We start from the raw sequence: 16004 nt of genomic DNA, 5'->3' as shown, positions 1-16004 counted from the left end.
CTGCAATGTGAAACTTCAGGTGCAGAGGGCTGACTGTCCATGTGGTGATCACCAGGGGCTGTTCCTCAGACGTGGGTGGGGAGCCTCAGTCCCAGCACAGGGACCATTACTCACCCACTGGTAAGTCCTCTGATAGAAACACTGATGTCATATTGCTCGCGAACCGTGGTGGCGTGTTGGCTGTCACTGTAGGGACACACAGTAGGGGACGTCTGTACACCTGCACTGCACCACCAACTGGTCCTCTGGATGTCCACCCTTACCCTTACAGCCAACCTTCAGCCCAGCCCACCCACCTAGAACAAGACTCCTCTATAGCCCTCCCAGGGCCTGTCTAGGGTGGGCCATTCAAGCTGGGCATTTACTAGTGAGGGCAGGCCCCCACAAGGTGCTGCTGGGGTCCCCAATTTTAATACTGCTCTTGTAGGGGAGGGAGACACTCACCAGACAGCATGAAGGCAGGAAACAGGGCACAGAGCGGCCACAGCCAGGCCATCTTGGAGGGACCTAAGAAAAAAGGTGTCAAGGAAAGGTGCCTGGACACAGCCCGCCCTCCTGGTAAAGTCTGCTTGCCTAGGTTCAACCCTGAGCTATCAATGGCCCTCACTCTGAACATAAACTTCACCCCAGAATTCAGCACCCACTGAGTGCCCGGCACAGTTCTAAGTGCCTTGGGTGTGTGGTGGCCTTGTTTCTGTAAGTACAGGGTAGCTGCTAAGCACCGAGCTTCAGGCCACACAGGACACAGTGACAAGACTTGCTCTGAACGCAGGTCTTTTCACTTTGGAAGTTTCAACTCTACCTCCCCTGACTCACACACAATGGCACCGTTCAGGATCAAGGGTTCAGAGGGCCAGGTGGGTAGAGAGAGGAGGAGGCAGGGGAGAGAAAGGCCAACTTGGCCATGAATCACATAGCTGACGTCTCTGTCACACACTTGGGGAAACACCCCTTCATATCTCGGCTCTAGAACGGTCACATCCAATTTGTTCCTCCTCCATTCCACTGCACTGTGTCATACAGGCCACCTTCCCCTCCCGTGCTCAGTGTCATTGGCCTCCTTTGATTCCCTCCAACTCAAACCCCCTCCCTGCTCTCAAGCAATCTCACCATACCCCGTGGCAGCTCCTGGTTACCAGAGTACAAATTCCATAACAGCGTCCAGGACTTCAGTAACCTCTTCAGGTTCATGACTAACATTCCCACAAGCCATGCTGGCCTACCATCCCTCTCCAGAGACATCGCCAACGCTGCTGCACGCCGCCGCTCCGTCCCCTGCATACGAAGCTTCTGCTTTCCCAGTCACTCACCTGCGGACCTCGAGGGTCACTTTCTGTCCCCACATCTCAGTGCTTTCAGAAGGAACTGACTCCTCCTCCCATCCGTGCTGACATAAGTGAATGAGCCCACCAATCCCAAGCTCCCTAAGGCTAACAAGGAACACTAGAAACTCAGCAGAGTCGTCAGTGCACCCCAGGACCTGAGTACAGCCCCTCTGGCCCTGGTTCCCTTGGGGGAGAAGGTTCACTGCAGGGCCAGCTCCCAGTAAGCACAGAATAAGTGGTAATGATGACTATTATGAAAGGAGCTCATCTCTTGCCCCTTCACGGCTGGTGTCACCACTCCTGGACCCTTTCTGCCCCAAACTCTGCCATGGCACTCAGTGTCTGCTCAACAGTCAAGTCTGGTCTCCACCTCTTTGTTGTCCACCAGTTCTGAAGCCCCAGCACAAGCCTTCTATTTTAACTCAGATCCGTCTTGCCTCAGTGTGGTGGTTTGCATAAGAACAGCCCCCATAGCCAGGGGGTGATGGTCAGGCCTTTAATCCCAGCACCCAGGAGACAGAGACAGGCAGATCTCTGTGAGTTCAAGGCCAGCCTGGTCTACAGAGTGAGTTCCCAGGACAGCCAGGGCTACACAGAGAAACCCTGTCTCAAAATAAAACAAAAAATAATTATAATAATAATAACAATAATAGCTGGGTGGTGGTGGCGCACGCCTTTAATCCCAGCACTCGGGAGGCAAAGGCAGGCGGATCTCTGTGAGTTCGAGGCCAGTCTGGTCTACAAGAGCTAGTTCCAGGACAGGAACCAAAAGCTACGGAGAAACCCTGTCTCGAAAAAATAATAATAATAATGATAATCTCCATAGGCTCAGCTCTTTGAACGTTTAGTCACCAAAGAGTGGAACTATTTAAAAGGATTATAAAGATTAGGAGCAGGTGTAGCCTTGCTGGAGGAAGTGTGTCATTGGGAGTCAGCTTCAGGGTTACAGAAGTCCAAGCAGGCCCAGGGTCTTTCTTTTCCTGCCGGCTGTGGATCAGGATGTAGAACTCTCTAGCACCACGTCTGCCTGTGTGCCACCATGCTCCCCACCATGATGATAATGGACTAAACTTCTGAAACTGTGTGCGAGCCCCCAATTAAATGTTTTCCTTTATAAGATTTGCCACGGTCATGACATCTCTTCACAGCAATAGAACACTGACTAAGACACACAGTTTCCCCCAAACTGACAGAAGACACCGAAGTGTGGAGAAGTGGTGTCGGGGGCTGGGTCCTGGCATTTTAAACGCCTGCTGACATGTTCTGAGTGCCTGCCACATGAGCAGTGTCCCTACTTCCTCCCTCAACAGGTACTGGCTGTCGTCTACAGCCACCAGCTGCCAGACCTAGTACAGCCCTGGCAGTACACAGCAAACAGGCAGGCAGGGGCTGGCCTTGCTCGGCTGAGGGCTGCCCAGATGTCTGCTTATCACCCACCATGAAGGAAGACAGCATGGGGGGCAGGTCGGGAGCATAAGGAAGAGAAATTACTTTAGGTGATATGACAGACAAGCAGTTTTACTCATTTTTTGGCATTTCTCTCTGCAAGGAATGGAAACTATCTGCTTCCCTATCACCCCGGCTGGCCTGGAACTTGGAGCAATCCTCCTGCCTCTGCCTTCTGTGTACTGGCTGAATTGGGTGTGCTTTTCTGGAGTTTATGATGTCCTGACGTGTTTGGGGTGTGACCGGCTGGAAGAGACTGGAGCTAACTCTGGAGACAGCAAACAAGGCCTTCGGGCACGCCTTCCCGTACAAACGGAAGAATTCAGAGCCAGAGCCCCAAGCACCTGTCAGTGTCTCACACTCACACCAAATCCAGGGCCATGTAACAAGCAGCTACGTGGTTATCCCTACATCCCAGAGTGCCCAGAGGTCACCCACACACCCAGTCCTGACTGGCTGCACTCTGCCAAGCCTTCCTCCCTCCCCCGCTTTCTGGTCCACCTGGGCTTCTTTCTATAGCACTATGGCAAGCTCCTCCTTCTTGGAACAGTGAGTGACCACATTTGCTTTCAACGTTCTTGCTGTCTGCGTCATCACTCAGTCACCTCTTTATTGAGCTGTTAACATCCTGTGCTGCATACTTTATGTCAACCTGACACGGGCTAAAGTCATCTGAGAGGAGAGAACCTCCACTGAGAAAGTGCTTCCATAAGGTTGACCTGTAGGGGACCTATGTGAGTTCGAGGCCAGCCTGGTCTACAAGAGTTAGTTCCAGGACGGCTACAGAGAAACCCTGTCTGGGGGTGGGGGGAGATTGGACTGTAGGGCATTTTCTTATTTTCTTAATTAGTGATTGATAGAGGGAGGGCCCAGCCCATTGTGAGTGGTGTTATCCCTAAACTGGTGACCCTGGGTTCTATAAAAACCAGGCTGAACAAGCCATGATAAGCAAGCTGTTAAGCTGCACTCCTCCTGCCATTGAGTCCCTGTCCTGACTTCCTTCAATGATGAACAATGATTTGGAAGCATAAGACAAATAAAATAAAAACCTTTCCTCCCAACTTGATTTTGGTCATGGTGTTTCATCATGGCAGCAGTAACCCTGACTCAGACACATCCCATGAGAACAATGACAACACCAGACAAGAGTGAGATCATCAGAACATGGCGCCAGAGATGCCTTCTGCTAAGGCTGCGAGACTGGCAGACTCCCCTTCTCATCTTCGAGCCAGGAATGAGCAGCTGTGCTGGAAGGGAGCCTGAGACAGCTCTGAGTGGTCCGTGAGAGAGGGGAGCAAGCCTCCAGTGGCACTCCTGGGGGCACAGAGAAGGAACGGTTTGTTTGATAGTCAACCTCAGTGGCCAGAAGCACGAGGAAACCATATTGAAACAGGCCTATGCCTGGGGATCCAAACCCACGCAGAGCCCTGCCCAGACTCAAGTTTGCTAAGCAGGGTGATAGTGGTTGGGATTTTGTCATTAGTTGCCCTTTGTTTTGCTAGCCTCTGTCTCTGGAGTTCTGGCGGGCTTGAAACTCTCTCTGTAGACCAGTCTAGCCTTGAACTCAGATCTACCTGCCCTGCCTCCGAAGTACTGAGATTGAAGGTTGTTTTTTGATGTGAGGGTTTTTTATTTGTTTATTTTGGGTTTGGGGATTTTGTTGTTGCTGTTGAGACATAGTCTCTACACAACTCTGGCTGTCCTGGAACTCTCTATGTAGACTATAATGGTCTCAAACTTACAGAGATCCACCTGCCTCTAACCTCCCAAGTTCTGGGTTAAAGGGGTGTGTGTGTGTGTGTGTGTGTGTGTGTGTGTGTGTGTGTGTTTAATGGGAGTGTCACCATGCTTCCCAGGCTGGGATCCTCCAGCCTCGGCCTCCCAAGTGCTGGGATTGCAAGCATGTTTCATAACACATGGTCTTGTTATTGCTCTTTGCCAGTAATCTCTGTGGCGGTGAGTCTTGCAGCCATAGATAGCCAGAATGGGAAGGGAGAGCCCCAAGCAGGTGGGCAGAGATCTGAGGGGTCAGGGAGGCCTGTGTGAAGAGTGGAAGAGCCTTCTGCTTCGTGGGATGGCCCTGCTTTGGGTGGCCACCCTGGAACCCCACTGCAATGGCAGAAGGAATACTGGAAGCTAGCGAGCTATTGGCATCATGTCACCTTATCAAGCCGGTGACACTTGAAACAGAGCAGGGGTTGGAGTGGAGTGCACCCCAGGAAGAAGACTCGAACCCCAGCAAGGCTGAAAGTTCCGGAGTTCCCTGAAAACAGAGGCACAGAGTGGTCTGAGAGAAAGGACATTTTGAGAGAGGCAATTGGACTTCCAGACGCCACTGCCTGCGCCAGCCTCTGCCCCAGGGAATGTGGCCCACTCCCACTGAGGCTGATCAGACAAGCTGGACCTGAGGACACTGCCGAGGAGGGGGACCCATAGTGAAGAGGTGTGACAGGAAAGATTGCACCTTTAACGATGATGAAATGACATTTCCACCAACAACCAGAAACTGACAGCTGAGAACATGGCAGGGACATGCGTCAGCTCAGTGACAGAGCTCGCCTAGCTCGTGTGAGGCCCTGGGTTTCATCTCCAGCATAGCAAACAAAATAATAATGTAAAATTTTAAATGGCCTACCTAAAATGAAAAAAAAATGAAAACAAACACTAGATTCTAAAATGTGTACAAGAGGGTCTCCATAGGATCACCTCGTAGTGTGGCCTCCAGGTGACAGGTGTCACCCACAACCCAAAGCCACCAACCAGGGTTACCTAGATTCAGCCATAGTCACAGTGGTAGAGAAGCGGTCAAGCACAATAAAACACAGCTTCCCTGTCCCCCAGACTCCACAGTCACACACAGAACTGCAAACTCAAGCCAACAAGAGCATGGACCACCAACTCTGAATACACAGAAAATGTAAGAGACCCAGGAAAATGATAATAACGGGTACCCCCACAGAGATACAAGAGGCTCCATGTGGACCAACATCCAAGAAAGAAATGACTCAAAATTTGGGGCTCGCTTCTGACATTTAGGATGTTGAGACTTTACCGCACAGGCCTGCTCCCACAGAGAATTACCCAGCCCCAGTTCAACAGTGAAGGAGTCACGAGCCTCTGAGGCTGCCAAGCTGTGAGCAAGAGGTGCCCTCAATCCCATTACGACACACAGAATCCTAGATGAAGCCCCAAATACCATGAGCAGAGCTGAATCCTTGCTATACCTAATCTAAACTCCTACAGAATCATGAACATTAATAATAATAGATTGTTGTTTAAACCACTGTGCTCTGGAATGATTTATTATAAAGTAGTGAGTGGCTAGAACACTATTTCTGCAAAATGCTGGAAACAAGTGATTTCCAACCTAGAATTCTATCTATACCCACGAAAAGTATTGGTCACACAGTCTTAGACTGAGCCCAGATTTTTACCTCTCCGGAATCAAGTATAGGAGTCAGTCAGAGTCAGGAAACAGGGTGCTGGCCACAAGTGGGGAGGTAGCTGGTCATCAGTACACCCTGAAGACTGGGGGCTCCCACATCCTGTGGGAGGGAGGGTTGCACCTCTGGCAGAGGGAAAGCATGGGCTTGTAATGCCAAGGAAATCAAGCAAACAAGACCAGCGAAGGTGGGAGTGGAAGTTAGTCCTGGTGGGTGACTCGCTGCTCTCCAATGAGCCCGTGCTCTGCTCGGCTCTACTCTGGGGCTGGTGTGATGCCAGCCCACGTGCCCACAGCTCTCGGGTGCTCCACAGATTTGGGTGCCTTCCTTTTGTGCTGGAGCTTGCACCGTCACCTCGCCTTTGCACTCTCATTGAAGTCACCGTGGAGCTTGCGCTTGCTCCAGGACTCCATCCCCCATGCTCTGAGACTGAATGTAGAGACCAGAGCATAGCAACCAGGGCAGGGGCAAGGCTTGCTACAAATGAAGGCAAGGTCTGAGTTTGGGGCAATGGTTCGGGGTGGAGATGGCAGTGAGTGGATGGGAGTGGGGTCTAGGTGAATCGGATGGAGGTGGTGGTATGATCATGGAGGTGGTGATGGTGGCAGGTGGATGAGAGTGGCGGGCAGCAGGGGGTGAGGCATGTGCCCTGTGAAGAAGGTCCTGGGGCTTTCTTGCTGGCTGCCACATGAAGACCTGACATCTCCATGGGGCTATCATCACCTTGAGCCTAACTCCTGTCTTTTCTTCAATCCTTTTCCTTCTACTGGGAGTAAAGAAACAGCCACAGTATGCATGCATGCATGCGCAGTTCATCCCGGCCACAAAGGTCATCTCAGCCAATCTCCCAAGAAGGAAGTTTCTCCACCCAGCTCAGCACAGGGAAGGGAGTTGGAGGTGAAGGGCAGCGCTGGGCTGGCCCTTTGCACCCGCTATCTTGTCCTTAGCAAAGAAGTTTGGAAGGAACCCACTACCATCCATACTAGGACCCAATCCAGTGGGGTAAGGAGTGTGTGCCCATAACTCCAGCTACTTGAAGGGCGAGGCACAAGGGTTGAGAGTTCAAGTTAGCCTGGAAAAATGGGAGGACTGCACCTCAAGACAAAGTTTAAAAGATCTGGAGCCACACATCAGTGGCATGCACAGGGCCCGGGGTTCCAAGCTCAGCAGGGGACAAATCTTTGTGCTCCCTTTTCAGGGCTTCGAGTGTCCCCTCTTCCTCCTCCTCTTCTTTCTTCTTCCTCCTCCCCCCTCCTGTTCTGATGTACCACATTTTCCCCCAGGCTCCACAGTAGCCCCAGAGAGGTGAAGCTGATGAAAAGAAACCAAACTGGAACCTTCCTTCCTTCTCCATGGCCACCAAGTCCACTCACAGCCCCACTCCTGTTCACTGTTCCTCCAAGTTGCTCCCCCTTCCCCCCATCCCATTCCCATAGTGTAACTCGGATGATAGGGACCCACGTCTGCACACTTCCATGCCATCTCCCCTGCCTGGTCACTAGCTCCTGGTAGGGGGTGCCGGCTCAGACACGCCTCTTTGCCCCTTGGAAACCTTAAACCTCTGGGGAACTGGGTCTCCTGCCCAGCAATCCACAGCAGTCAGAGGCCATGCCCAGAGCTCCTTTGGGTCCTGCTCCGCATACTGCCTGAGATGACCCTAGGTCTCATGGTCTTATCCCTATCTTTGTCACTATGACTTTTCACAGCCATGGTCATTGATCATGATGAGGCCAAAGTTCTGCAGTTTGCAGCATCCTCTCCTGGATTCTGTCACTTAAGAAAGATGTGTCATGAGATCTGTACCAAATACCAAGTACCAGATGACCTGCGTCACCTCGATGGACATAGTCACTCCCAAGACCCGCCTGTCCAAGGCTCATACTGGCTATGGGACACACTTCCTACCCTTGGCAAGCCAAGTCCCCAGAGGACCTGGGTCTCTTCCATAGGTGGCTCTCTTCCCCTCTTATGGTGTCCTGTCCACAGTCCACACCCTGCATGCTCACTCTAGATTTGCATGTGTCTCCTCTGCCCCCAAAGGCCCTCTGGTGTCCCTCACCATTGTGCAAATTCCGTTTACCTTCAAGGCTCAAGTCACAAATGGAGCCTCTGGGCCCCAGTCAGGGGACATTTGTTCCAGGACAGAAGGGAGAAGAAAGGGAGGGGAGGGGAGGTGCCTGCGGACTGGGACTAGGGAACCCTCCCCCCCTTTTCTCCCGTGGAAAACCACAAATCAAACTTGGGTGTGAAGTGAGACCCCTTTCATGTCACTATGCACCTGATACAGTCTGCTTCTCTAGATGGGAGGCTGGGCCTGGAACACAGCCAGTTACTCAGGAGGCGGGAGGCTCTCCAGTTCTATGCTAGCCTGAGCTACAAAAAACGAAACTGTAAAAGAGAAAATCAGGGAGGGAGAAGCAGATGGAGAGAGGGAGAGGAAGAAAGAACAGATCTAGAGCCCAGAAATCCCAGGTCTTTGCTCTCGATCTAGACCTGAGAAATCCCAGAACCTTGCTCCCATCTAGACCCCAGAAATCCCAGGTCCTTGCTCCCATCTAGACCCCAGAAATCCCAGGTCCTTGCTCCCATCTAGACCCCAGAAATCCCAGGTCCTTGCTCCCATCTAGACCCCAGAAATCCCAGGGCCTTGCTTCCATCTAGACCCCAGAAAACCCAGGGCCTTGCTCCCAAATTCCCACTCACTTGGGGCTGAGCAGGAGGCTCTCTACCACAGCAGGGTAGCTCTGTGGGACAAACACTTCAAAGGAGCCAGTGGGGAAGCTTGCTCACTCCCATCACAAAGATGTGAGACCCAATGGGAGACACGTCTGAGGTGAGAGGTGGACCAAATACCCTGATCTAATTATTATGAATTAATATAGATGTGGAAATGCTAAGCTGTACTTCATCAATCTATTCAATTAATCTGTGTCAGTTAAAAATATACAACTATCCACACTGTAAAGTGTCTGAGAAAAGGTCAGGAGCATTAGGGGCTCCCGGTCACCCTATGACCCCCAGAGCCAGGTCTGACCCAGCATGGGCTCCTTCCTCTCAGCTCAGAGGGCGCTTTGGCCACACCTCACAAGACTCCAGGAAACCAAATGCCTCTAGAATTCGATCCAGCGGGAGTGAGGACCTCATACCTACCGAGGACTTCTGGGAGGGCTACAGGAGAACGGACCCCTTCCCCTGCTAAAAGCCCAGCCATGGGTTTCCCTACCCTACAGCTGCCCGACTCCTCCTTATCCCCAGTGCAGATCCCTAAGCCCTTTCACTTCCGCTTTCTCTCACTCCTTCCCACAGCTGCTCCCCGGGAAACAGCTATTGTTTAGTTATTGTTCATGACCCTAAAAAGAAATTCAGTTCAGAGGGACAGCCAAGAACAAAGGAAGGAGGGTTAAATCCCAGCTGCAGGCAAGGTTGGACCCAGGTGCCCCTCTGATGATCCCACAAGGGTCGCTCCTGATCCCACCAGCCCAGGCAAATGGCCCAGCTGCAAAGATAGGGACCCAAGGATATTCTAACTTCCGTTCCCCAGAGATACCAGGCTTTCTGTAGCCGGAGGCAATGCCACCCGCCCCCCGAACTGCTTCTTCTGGAAGACAGGAATGGATCAGGTCCCAGGTCTGAATCCAGCATTCCATACACTGTCCAGCACCAGGCAAACCTCCCTCTCCCTCAGCTTTGGTTCCCCTGCTGAGGAACAAGGTGAGGGTCAGGCTATGGCCTATGCTGATCAGGAGAACATCAGTGTTCTCCAAAATTCTGCCTCAAGTCAGTCCTGTCTGAACAAGGGCTGGCCTGGCTGGGTCTCTATCCTGTAACCAGGACAAGGACTGAGCTAGGGTTGGGGACAGCATGGTCAGTAATTCCAGAGGTGACCCAGCACTCGACGCCTGGGTCTGTGAGGGACAGCCTCCATACCGCTGCCCTGCCTGCTTCATGAGCCCTTCAGGGGCTACTAGTAGTACCATGCCCACTCTACAGATGCAGAAACCGAGGCCCAAAAGCAGTCAGCAACCCACTCAGAGTATGAATGGAACTTAGAGAAGATCTGAGCCCAGCAGATCTCCCACTCAGGCTCAGAGCCAGACTCAGCCCCTACCTCCCTCTTCCTAGATAGCAGATGAGGAGAGGGGGCTAATTCCCTTCCTAGGGAGATCCTTACCCTCTGTCTTGAAGGATCCCTTTGGCTGCTCCAAATACCCCCAGTTACTTGGGAAGGCAGAACCGGGGGCTGCCACGGCCTGAAGAGGAGGTCTCAGCCCTACACTCTAGAAGAAACAGGCTGCGCAGGTGACCTCACCGATTCAAGCCCAGTTCTGCCCAACCCAGTAAAGTGGCTAGCGCCACAGCTAGCTCTGCCCGTTGGTGTTCCCCCCCCCTCGTGCCAGATGGCCAGCGAATGATTCTGAAGCATCCAAGGCTTGCCTCAATCCCAAGGACCCCAGCTTACCCCTGGCTATGAGCCCCCGAAGCAGCTGAGCTGGATGGCCCCTACCTGTGCCCTGGAAGGGGCACACAGGCAGTGATGTGCACCAGTCACAGGTGGGCACCGTCTGGAGCCAGCAGCCACACAGCTGCAGACTTTGGCACCATCTCCACCTCCTCTGAGCAATTATTAACCATGCAGAGACCACACCTCCTCAGAAGGCACCGGCTACAGCTGGAGCAGGCAAGGCCCCGGACTGCGGTGCTGGAGGGACAGGCAGGCCAGCTGCTGGAAAAGGGGACAGGCGGGTGCCCAGTCCAGGGTCCTGCTGCAAGCTGGAGATGGGGATGATAATAGCCAAAGGGCCACCAGGACCTCCTGTCCTCTCCTGGCTGATCTTCAGTGGCGGGAACCTGTGGAGAAGGTAGGTGGGGAGATGGGGGGGCGCGTGAGGGAACTTGTAATGATTCAACTATCAAGCACTGAGCCTCCAGGCCCAACCTCTGAGGCTGGCATGAAGGGGGCACCCTGTGGCTTGAACGAGGCCCTCCCAGCCTGATATCTGTCCCTGCTAAGAAGGCCCTCATAGGGCAGGGCCAACACCGGGTGTAGTGGCTTATGCTCTTAATTCCAGTACTTAGAAGACAGAGGCAGGTAGATCCCTCTGAGTTCTAGGCCAGGCTGGTCTATATAACAAGTTCCAGACCAAATATAGTAACATATCATCTCAAAGAAACAAAAACAAAGAAAAGAAAATTGAAGGACAGTGCCAGGGGCTCCACCCACTCACAATGGTGGCCTCTGATAGGGAAACAGGTCCCCAAGTTCATTTCATCCTACTGCACAGCAGAAAGAGGCCTGCACCCCAGATCCCCAGCCTGCATACCTCTTCCTAGCTGAGTGTCCTGGGGAAGCTCTGCTCCCGCTGGATCCTGCTGTGTCCGCTTTGAGAGTCCGGTCTGTGAGTGCCACGCTTCAGAGAGCACCAGATACACCAAAGGCTCCTGGTTCTTTAAGTCCTGGTGAAGGCTGTCCTCATGTCTCTGGGGAGGAGCTAGAATCTGCATTTATTGAGCACCTACTGTGTGCTTTACATTGTGTCTCATAGATGCTGGATGCCACAAGAATTAAGGTCCATGGCTGGGTATGGTGGTGCATGCCTTTAATCCCAGCAGTTGGGAGGCAGAGGCAGGAGAATTCAGTGACTTTGTGGCCAGACTGATCTACAAAGAAAGTTCCAGGACAGTCATAGCTCATAGACAGGGAAAACCTGCCTTGAAAAACAAAACCAAAACAAAACAAATTAACAAAAAAAAAAAAAAAGAAAGAAAGAAAAAAAAGAATTAAGGACCATGTTTGTGGTGTCCATCCCCAGAGGGAGCCTGAAGCCATGCCTGCTTCCCTTGACTGCTAGTGGCTGTGGGAGCCCCCTGAGTCACAGGACAGAAAGTGCTGCCTTGTCTCTCCTCATTACTCCCCTTGGACATCCTCCTCTATGCTTCTCCCTGCCCATGAAGCATCCTCATCTCCCAGTCACAGCTACCAACGTCCAAAGAGCCCAAGAGCCCTTGCCCAGGTAATGGTCCTCTAGTTTCCTGTAGGAAACACATATGACTCCTCCATTCTGTGTGGGCATGTGACTGAGGGCTAGGCAATCAGACTTAGGACCACAGCAAATGGACAGGTTTGCTTATAAAAATCAATGAGAAGCCGGGCGGTGGTGGCGCACGCCTTTAATCCCAGCACTTGGGAGGCAGAGGCAGGCGGATCTCTGTGAGTTTGAGACCAGCCTGGTCTACAAGAGCTAGTTCCAGGACAGGCTCCAAAACCACAGAGAAACCCTGTCTCGAAAAACCAAAAAAAAAAAAAAAAAAAAAAAAAAAAAAAAAATCAATGAGAAACCTGGCATGGTGGCCTGTACTTATAATCCCAGGCGCAGAGGAGGGGCAGGCCAGAGGATGACGAGTTCAAGGCCAGTCTGGGATACATAGTGTCTTTAAGAAAGAAAGAAAGGGGCTGGAGAGATGGCTCAGCGGTTAAGAGCACTGACTGCTCTTCTAGAGGACCCAAGTTCAATTCCCAGCACCCACATGGCAGCTCACAACTGTCTGAAGATCCAATTCCAGGGGATCTGACACCTTCACACCAATGCACATAAAGTAAAGTTAAATAAACCATAAAAAAATTTAAAAAAGAAAGAGAGAGAGAAGGAGGGAGGGAGAAAGAAAAGAGAAAAGAAAAACAAGTCGGGTGGTGGTGGCACACACCTTTAATCCCAGCACTCAGGAGACAGAGGCAGGTGGATCTCTGTGAGTTCGAGGCCAGCCTGGTCTACAAGAAATAGTTCCAGGGGGCTGGAGAGATGGCTCAGTGGTTAAGAGCTTTGCCTGCTCTTCCAAAGGTCCTGAGTTCAATTCCCAGCAACCACATGGTGGCTCACAACCATCTGTAATGAGGTCTGGTGCCCTCTTCTGGCCTGCAAGCATACACACTGACAGAATATTGTATACATAATAAATAATAAATATTAAAAAAAAGAAAAAAAATAGTTCCAGGACAGTCCCCAAAGCTACAGAGAAACCCTGTCTCAAAACAAACAAACAAACAAACAAAAAACCCTAATGATTGGTCTCAAACAAAAGGCTTTGTTTGGCATGGTAAAAAGGATAGGTTCCCCCCCCACCATGTTTGGAGTCTGGACTGTAAGAAAGTGACTAGAACACCATAGAGCTGTTTTAATGTCACCAGAGCAAGTAACAGAGATAACCCAAGACTAAGGAAAAAGCAGAGGTAAGAAACAAAAACAGGCATGGTGGCAAAAGCCTTTAATCCCATTGCTCCGGAGACAGGGAACAAACAAACAGAAAGGAAATAGAAACAATATATTCATGACTTTGTGTTAGCCCTGGAGGCAGCCATGTCCCAAGTCATCCACTATTGGGTTCTTCACCTAAACCAACGCGTTGACTTTTTTCTTTGCTTTTGTTGATTTCATTCCTGCTCTGATTATATTCCCCTTAGATGTTAGACGTCCTCTGTCCTTCCAACACTCCACCAGACGCAAGGGAAGGGTTAAGAGGCCAGAATTTGACTGCTTATCCTCTGGGGGAACTCCTCCTCCTGGGGACCTTAGCCCAGCCTACATGAAACTGGGAGAGAAATTACCCTGCCTGCTTTACAGGGTGCTTTTGTTGTTGCTGTTGTTGTTTGTTTTGGTTTTTTTGAGGCAGGGGTTCTCTGTGTAGTCCTGGTTGTCCTAGAACTTGCTCCGTAGACCAGGCTGGCCTTGAATTTACAGAGATCCGCCTGTCTCTGCCTCCCAAGTGCTGGGATTAAAGGCATGCGCCACCACCGCCTGGCACTAAGATTCTTCAGTGGTGTCTCCCATAGGCAGGGAGGGCTCAGCAGACAAAGGAGCCTGCCACCAAGTCTGACAACCTGAATCTGATCCCTAGAGGCACATGAAGAAGATACCACACTAAGAGAGACTTACATAGATATAAACTACATGGGAAGTAGAAAGTAGAAAAAGACAAAATATCCTGAGTAAATTAGGAGCATGGGGACCTTGGGGGAGGATTGAAAAGGGGAGGGGAGAGGCAGGGAGGAGAGCAGAGAAAAATGTAGAGCTCAATAAATATAATAAAATAAAATAAATAAATAAAAAGGAAGAGACCACACTCCTGTTGGTTATCTTCTGACCTCCACATATAAACTGTGGCGCATGCATGAGCCCCACAGGTATTAAAATAAAAATGTTTAAAAGAGCAAAGAGCTAAGACAGTACTGCTGGAGTGGGGACTGAGGACTTTACAGACTCCCACTGCCTCCACTGGCTGGGGCTCTGCAGCCTGAGCCATAGTTTCCTCTGTCTTCTTACTACCAGTCGGTAGTCTGTTGCTGAGGCAGAACCATGTCTGCTTCACATTCAATGGGGATGTGTCATGAGCTTAGTGTAGGTGGATATTTTGACAGGGAAGTTTGATTCCCCAACCCTCTTCCCCAAATGTAAAACAAATTAAGATATATGGAGCTGGTTGTGCTGGCTTGCAACCTTTAATCTCAGAACTTGGGAGGAAGAAACAGGCAGATCTCTTAGTTCAAGGCTAGCCTGGTCTACATAGTGAGTTCCAGAATAGCCAGGTTGACATGGAGAAACCTTATCTCTAAAAACAAACAAAAAGATGTGTATGCTATATAGTTGGATGAGGGAAGGGGAATCTATAATTGAATCTTGTCTACAAAATATATCTTGAGGTTCTGGGTAAAAGTAATTCATAGCCTGGCAGTGGTGGCACACACCTTTAATTCCAGCACTTGGGAGGCAGAGGTAGGTGGATCCCTGTGAGTTCAAGACCAGCCTGGTCTATAGAGTGAGTTCCAGGATAGGCTCCAAAGCTACACAGAGAAACACTGTCTCAAAACGCCCCTGAAGAAGAAAAGAAGAAGAAGAAGAGGAAGAGGAAGAGGAGGAGGAAGAGGAAAAGGAAAAAGATGAAGAAGGAAGAAGAAGAGTCCATGAAAGAAGCTTCTGAGAGTCTTGGTAGACAAGACAAAAATAAAAGCAGGATTCATCTATTTAAAAACATTTCTATGGTGTAGAGGGAGCTGCAGGCTGTGTTCCTGCCGCCCCAGCTCCTGATCGCCTGGCTAACTTATGCCCCAAAATAACAACACACAAACTGTATTCTTTTAAACACTGCTTGGCCCATTAGCTCTAGCCCTTACTGGCTAATTCTCATATCCTGATCAACCCATCTCTAATAATCTGTGTAGCACTAGTCTTACCAGGAAAGATTCAGCATGTCTGACCTGGCGGCTTGCTGCATCGCATCTGCCCTGGAGAGCAGAGGCATGGCGTCTGTCTCTGAGAGGAGCTGCCCTGCATCTGCCTGGGAGAGGGGAGCATGGTGTTTGAGCTCACCTCCTCTTCCTCCCAGCATTCTGTTCTGTTTACTCCACCTACCTATGTTCTAACCTATGAGGGCCAAGCAGTTTCTTTATTTTTTAACCAATGACCTTCTTCCATCATTTCCCCTTTTTCTGTTTAAACATAAAATAAAAAGGAAGGCTTTAACTTTAACATAGCAAAATTACATATAACAAAACAGTTATCAAGTAAAAATTACAATATTTACATCTATTTTATCTTTATCATAACTAAGGAAAACTATAACTATAACTAACTATTCTTCAACTCCATCAAAGGCTCCAGAAAGATACAATATTACCTAAGCAAACAAGAAATAAGCAACTTTCAAACTCTAGAAATGACAGAGACATCTCGCTGCCTTGACAGTCACCCAAAGTTTCTCTGTACTATTGGGACATCCATCTTCAGCTTACAGGCCCATA

The 16004-nt window shown here is 50.5% G+C and overlaps 1 protein-coding gene across 1 annotated transcript in view; it reads right to left on the bottom strand.

Moving 5' to 3' along the window:
• Cdhr2 (cadherin related family member 2) overlaps nt 1-16004 on the bottom strand; it is a 44509-nt gene that overhangs the window by 23133 nt on the left and 5372 nt on the right. Inside the window, exons 2-3 of the mRNA XM_057787076.1 lie at nt 445-507; nt 115-186 (exon numbers count right to left, since the gene is read on the bottom strand). Of these exons, the coding sequence (XP_057643059.1) occupies nt 115-186; nt 445-507 (135 nt within the window). The remainder of the gene's footprint in view (nt 1-114; nt 187-444; nt 508-16004) is intronic.

The sequence above is a fragment of the Chionomys nivalis genome, chromosome 13 (genome assembly GCF_950005125.1).
Source record: "Chionomys nivalis chromosome 13, mChiNiv1.1, whole genome shotgun sequence".
NCBI lineage: Eukaryota > Metazoa > Chordata > Mammalia > Rodentia > Cricetidae > Chionomys > Chionomys nivalis.
This window is presented reverse-complemented; position numbering and strand designations above follow the sequence as displayed.